Source organism: Atta colombica, unplaced genomic scaffold, assembly GCF_001594045.1.
Source record: "Atta colombica isolate Treedump-2 unplaced genomic scaffold, Acol1.0 scaffold33, whole genome shotgun sequence".
Taxonomy (NCBI): domain Eukaryota; kingdom Metazoa; phylum Arthropoda; class Insecta; order Hymenoptera; family Formicidae; genus Atta; species Atta colombica.
The window spans coordinates 2647096-2653882 of NW_017259437.1; the positions used below are offsets into that span (position 1 = coordinate 2647096).

Here is a 6787-nt window from a genome sequence, read left to right on the forward strand (position 1 = left end):
AATAATTTTTTCAAGTAATTGAGTAAAGTTACTTACTTGTCTCGCAATAAGTGCCTAAATGTGCCCATCGATTTTCGCACACGCATTCGAAATTACTCCACAACTCGACACATCTAGCGCCGTTTTGACACTTATTAGGTTGACACGAAGGTTTGCAATCTTTGATGATTTCCGATAAATGTACTGACATATAACTATGAATGTCTAATATTTCTCCATTGACAACGAGACCGCGGAAGCAACCGATGAGACCTTGTCGAACAGAAGAAGTCTTCAAGTGCTCTCTAAAAATTAATAAAGAATTAACAAAATTGAATAAAAATTATTATTTATCACAAGATTCTTATATATATAATAAGATTCTTATTCTAAAATAAGATTCTTATTGATCATAATAAGGAAATTCATTGTGTGATTGATTAATTATTAATTATTAAGTTGTAAAATTACTCACGCAGTAGCACCACCAATGAACATGGATCCCTCGAAGGGTCCAAACTCCTCTTCGGGAAACAAATCCACCATTCGAAAGTCAGTATTGATCATAAATCTCACATGATAGTCGTTGTAATCGATCCAAATTTTTTGCCATTCGCCATTATTCAATTTTCGTCGACTTTCCACTTGTAATTCGCGATTAGTACCAGTATTTAGGGTGAAATTAAAGGTCAACCGATATTCCGATGTTAGAGCAACCATGAAAGAAGGATAGTTACTTCGGATCGGTGGTTGATATAGAAGAATAGCTTTTTCGCCCGTCGTTCGGAAGCTGAAGGCTATATCACCCTTCCTCCAACCAGGTACTTCAATATACGATTGTGATGTCGTGAACGTTACCACGTATTTCTGTGTATCTAGAAATCATTATTAATTTATTGATCATCATTAATCTCATAAAGATATTGTTTCCAAAAATGTTTGCAAATATTACTTATTTATATCATAATATATTTGCCATAAATAATTGTTCTACAAATTTCGATTTTATTATTTAATTTACTTCTAAAAAATAAAATTATGTCATGAAATAGAAGACACACATATAACTTCTATTTGTAAATCGATATGTGTTTGCTTACTTGTTTCAACACATTCCAATGGCCCTAAAGTGATACGTCCCCGAGCATCTTCCTCAAGATCTCTCTGTTGTAAGAATACCATTCCAGTAATGCCCAAGGAATCAGGTGTTTCGTAGTATCCCTCATCTGACAGCCACTTTCCGGCATTTCCGGCAGACACGTCACAATTACAGCTCAAGTTAGAGTTCACGCATGTTCTGTTCACTAAAGTAAAATTAATAAATAACAATTTTTGCAAGAGACAACAATTAAGCCTTTGCAAATGCAAGATTTAATGCAATTTTAAATTTCTTTTATCGCATTAAGAATTTATTTAAAAAAGAACTTACTTCCACAAGGACAGGATCCGCGATTGACGTTTCCGATGTAATCGACAGTAGTATCTTTGGAACCTAGAAACCATGTGGCGCTGTGGAGTTCTAAGGGTGCTTTGTAACAATCATACTTTACATATTGGCTGCAATAAAGTGAGTGCGAAATCAACTCCTGAAGCATTTCAGCGGTGAACTGCCTATATTTGATGCTGAAGGAGAAATCGTTCTCGATAATAGATCTGACGTCTATTTGGGAGGGTAAATTGTGCTCGACGATTGTTTTAGTCGAATCTTCGATTGATTGGAATTCGCATTTTACTAAAGCGGGCGGGAATCGACCATTTCCATCGATATCAATTTTGTAAACATCGTCTTGCGTGTATCCCAAAAGAGCCAGTTCTTCACATGTTTTTCTATATTGTGCTAAACAATAATATTAAAAATATCATATTTAAATTATAACAATTACAATTAATGAAATAATTTTAATTTTATTTTTTTATTTACTGTACAGTTTATAATTAATTTGTTATATTTTTAGCTTCGTGTATCTGATATTGTTGAATTGATTATTTATTGCAGTTTATCTTACCGAAATGGCAGTTCTTTCCGATGTATCCAGTGTCCTTACAATCGCACGTGATTCTATCTTCTTTAACTGAACATTTACCACCATGTTCGCAAGTGTTTGGTCTTTTGCATGGATCCACAAATTGACAATTATCTAAAGCAACTTCTCCGACTACTCTCTCGGTATTAATTATGTATCTAGGTTCAATTCTTTGACCGTTCACTCGTATCTCACGCATACATCCTACTAGACCTAAATTTACGATATAAGAATCTCTTTTTACATTCACATAAATTTTTAATCTTTCAAATTTAATATTAGATTTATTTACCTGCATTACTTTTACCACTTCCTATAATGACTTTATCATCCAATTCAAACGTCACGGCGAAGAGCTTACTCTGCTTATTCCTGTAATCGAGAAGGATATTAAGTTCACCCTTTGTATAATTAAGCTCGACCGCGTGCCAGGAAGTGTTGTAAGGTGGAAACTTCACCGAAGTTGATAATGTAATATTCTCCGCAATAACCAATTGGAATCGAATTTCGTCATTGACTTGACGTAACTGTAGAGAAAAATATAAATAAATAACAGAGATTGAAATGTAAAAAAAATATATAGAAAGCAACATTATATGTAATTATACCTCCCAGTAACCAACACCGCGATTGCTCTTTACATCTCCAGAAGCAATGATCGCGATTGGTGTTGAACTTTTAAAGTCGAAATTTAACTTCAGCGAATTGGTTTGTTCTATTGGCCACCAGATGTGACTTCCCGCGAAAGGATATGTAATCGGAATGACTTCGACGTCGGCTTCGTAATATTCTGGTTCCAACACACCTATGTAGTGTACCATAGGATTGGAACGTTTCAATTCATATATAATCGACTTGTCATTGAAGAACACGTACTTCAAGGAACCTGGAAAAATTGAAAGTTGCATTAATTGATGGACTGCCTTATTCGATTAATAATTAATGTCAGATATTATAGTTTCATCAAACCTGCAAAATTATTGTGCGACAGAAGACCCTTCTTCTTGTGGAGTTCCGGACCACCACCGATGTATATCTCTGGATCGATGATGATATCACAATTTTCTCCCGGTACTTCTAGTACCTTTATCTCATCATCTAAACTGACGAAAACGGTGGATCCGTTATGAAATATGATCAAATTGTTCCAATAGTTAGATGTAACATAATCTCCTAATGTGGTGGAGATCTTTGAATTATGTCCGAAATCAAGTTCAACGTGAACTGATTCATTTATAATGGAAGCTGCAATGTAATGCGGTGTGCCATCGATTTCACCGGAAGCGTAAAACAAGGCGGAATTGTCCCATTTTGTCTGAAATTTATTTTTATTAAAAACCAAATGTAAACTTTTAATTGATATTTTGACGTAATATTTTTAAATTATGACAGTTCGTCATAATAATTTAATCTCAAGATATATAGATACATAATTGGAGAAAATTATTTGTTATAATAATTTTCTCTATATATCTCTTTTTTTATGGCGAGAAAATTCAATAACGATAATTGCATGTGACAAATTTCATTGTGTCCGCACAATGATTTGCTACGATACAATTTGAGAAGTGGAACTCGACACTCTCTTGAAGAGTTTCCACGGTAAATTTTTCGTCATAGTAAATGATGGATAAAAGCAGCTGCTCGTGAAAATACAAAATGCGCCCTCCCTCTCGACAAAGAAGTATAACGTCTCGCTATAATGAATCAATGAGCCCGCGACAAGGGAAAGGAACGGTCCCATTACAATAAGCGTCCGTGGTCAAATACCTTAAAAGCGAGGCTGATCCTGTTGACAGACGAGTGAACACGATCCTTCCAATCGTACACGCGAAAGGACACGTATGAGGAGCCTCTCAGCGTCAGTATAGTCGCGGCTGAAAAATGATGTTACATTTCAAACTCCATTAGACGTATTGGAATATCCAGACCCTTTTAAATGTGCGTAAAAGCCCTATCTCTTCGACTGACTAATACGATTTATATAGTATACATATTTATCATTTCCATATGAATGAATATTTCTTTGATAATAGCTAAGAGAGTCTTGAATTAAATCTTAGGAAAATAAATGATTTGTTATTTAAAATGTAAATATAATGTATATTCCAGTAAAAGGTAACTCATATTAAATTCAATTACTTTACGTACTGTACACATCACAACGTTCACCCTCGTAATTCGTGCCGAAGCAATCACATGTCAGACTATTGTAGTGATTCACACATTGATCGGGGACGAAGCACAAGTTTTCTCGTGTCCTGCATCTAAATTGGAATTAAAGATTTGTATTATCGAGGGTGCTTTCCATTTAATGTCATAAGTCGACAAATCATTCTATCTTTCTTGACATTCAAATGGCCGGTATTTATAACCGGTTTTTATATAAGACTGTCTAATTTTAGATACAATCTTAAGATGTTATAAGTAATTGTAAATCGAATTGGCATTTTAAGATATTACTTAACCGGTTTTAAAATAAGAATCAACTTATGCATACCAGCCAATGAATAACAAATACAAATACTTGTATCACCAAATGAATTTTCTTTCTTTTTTAAAGACATACTTATCGATACATCCTTCCTTAACATTCTCGTGCTTGGTCGCGATTAATGGCCGAATGGGCAGCAAATCGCTGGCAGATTTTCCGGAACTCAAAATCATATCCCTGATGCAGCCAACAAAAGATTCTATTATGTATTTCACTCCGTGTAATCGTTCTTCGGAACTCAGTCCTGTTAAAATGGAAATAAAGCGATAAGGATGCGAAAAAAATTTCCGCTTGGAAGAAATCTCTTGAAAAAAAACTGTCCTCACCTCCGATAAGAACGACAGAGGCTAGTTCTTCAGATACTCCATAATTAACGATGCGTTCTAAAACTTTTAGAGTAGTCTCGGCCTGTTTATCGTCAACTTCAGCGATTAACTTTGCCCCATGCACGTCAATTCTTACACGAACGCTATGCCATTCGTCTCTGTTAAGCCCTTGGCTGACTGTTAAACTAGTCGATTGTTTGCCGAATACATGAACAACTTTCAGCTGACCCTTTTCTACTATCACGTAAAGAGCATAAGGGTCAAGGCTCTCTGGACGATCTTTGACACTGTGATAAACTAGTAAACCATGTGGAAGCTTGGTGCGAAATTGGAAGGATATCTCGCGACATAGTCTGTGATATATTAAATAATAATATGTAAAAAATATTATTTTCTTTATATTACTAAAATAATATAAAACAATTATGACATGTAAGGTATATTATAAATGTATTAAAAGACATATTATTAATATATTTTGCTTTGCAAATAGAAAATTCAACTTTCAAAATTTATAAAAAATTGAAATTGCTATTCTCACCTCAACTGGAAAGTTTTAATACCAGGGCCATCGAGTTGGATGAAAGTATTGCTTTGTGCGAACATAAATGTTTTCTCGTGGCCAGATTCCATGAAAGTCAATTCCTGTGATAAAAATATATGATAGAAAACATTTATATGATAAAAATATATATGATAGAAATATATATGATAGAAAACATTTTCTTGAATTGCGCAAAATATTATGTATTTATATAAATTGACGCGGTTTCTACCTTCCCTCGTAAGTGCTTCGGTACTGGTGGTTTCGTCGGTTTCGGAGGTGTAAAGGTCGGTCGTGGTGTAGTGGTTGTCGAGGGTGGAGTGCTCATTGTTGTCGTGCTTGTTGCAACAAATACACTACCCTTTGTTACAAGATAAGGTGGTAGCGTATCTAAAAATAAACAATAAATCTGTAGCAATTTTTTCAATCTTTATTAAATATAGTTTACCAGGATTTTTATATAAAAATATACCTATTATTTTTATTTTATCTAATCTATTTTAATTAATAAACGAATACGTCACACGATTTATAAAATGATTTATATACCTCTGAACATATTTTTATCGTCTCAAATAAATTTTTTTAAATTAGTTCGTATCATTTTGTTACTATTTATTTTTTAAATGCAAATGTACTTAATTATTCTAATTCTTTTGAATTTTATATTTCTTCTTACACTTAATTGATTAATAATTATAAAGTTTATTATAAAATTTTTGATTTTTAGGAAAATATCTTACGGTCACCACCGACGCAATAATGCAGGCACTCCGCTTCCGAGTTAAACCGATTTTCATTTCCGTGACAACCTCCGTAAGGAAAAGTTCGGCATTTTCCTTCGGCCTTATTGAAGGCCCATTTGTGAACGAACTGCTTACAGGGTCCCGATTCTAGCTTGAGAAGACATCTATCGGGTAGAATCCTTTTGGTCGTAGTAAATTCTTCCATCTCTTCGACCATATCTGTTTTTGGCGAATTCGTTTGATTCGCCGGTATCTTTGCCACTATGTTGAGTAAGACAAGGATCCCGGGGATCCACTTGTCGCGGTAAATCATCGTTCCTCATTCGCTAAAAAAAATTAATCGATTCTAAAACATTTATTAAGATTTCCACAATTATCAATAAAATAAATTCTTGTTTTATTTAAATTTAATTATCGAATTGCATTGTTAATAGCATAAATGCGTACTATATATTTTTTGTTTTATGTAGATAGTAATTTTTAAAGCATTAATTAATAAAGATATATAAATTATTCGAATACGAATCAAAACGAGTTAGATAATTTTATTATTAGATTTTATTCGAATTTGAATCTCTATGATTCGAATCTAAACTAAGTATTCGAAAACAAATCTAAGAGATTCGAATGTGAATTATTGACAATTTTTATGTATGTATGTATATATATATATA

At 33.5% G+C, this 6787-nt stretch overlaps 2 protein-coding genes across 10 annotated transcripts in view; one reads left to right on the forward strand and one right to left on the reverse strand.

Moving 5' to 3' along the window:
* The window catches only part of LOC108690545, a 122082-nt gene that overhangs the window by 10903 nt on the left and 104392 nt on the right, over positions 1–6787 (forward strand). The window lies entirely within an intron of this gene.
* LOC108690544 overlaps positions 1–6787 on the reverse strand; it is a 24150-nt gene that overhangs the window by 8859 nt on the left and 8504 nt on the right. For all 6 annotated transcript variants that reach the window (XR_001931897.1, XM_018197891.1, XM_018197892.1 and 3 more), the window contains exons 3-17: positions 6111–6439; positions 5600–5757; positions 5365–5468; positions 4824–5176; positions 4573–4741; positions 4155–4270; positions 3774–3880; positions 2973–3318; positions 2612–2889; positions 2296–2530; positions 1986–2216; positions 1409–1816; positions 1080–1283; positions 455–854; positions 37–284 (exon numbers count right to left, since the gene is read on the reverse strand). Coding sequence is in view for 5 of the 6 variants with exons in the window: in XM_018197891.1 (XP_018053380.1) it covers positions 37–284; positions 455–854; positions 1080–1283; positions 1409–1816; positions 1986–2216; positions 2296–2530; positions 2612–2889; positions 2973–3318; positions 3774–3880; positions 4155–4270; positions 4573–4741; positions 4824–5176; positions 5365–5468; positions 5600–5757; positions 6111–6426 (3673 nt within the window). In the remaining variant the exon portion in view is untranslated. The remainder of the gene's footprint in view (positions 1–36; positions 285–454; positions 855–1079; positions 1284–1408; positions 1817–1985; positions 2217–2295; positions 2531–2611; positions 2890–2972; positions 3319–3773; positions 3881–4154; positions 4271–4572; positions 4742–4823; positions 5177–5364; positions 5469–5599; positions 5758–6110; positions 6440–6787) is intronic.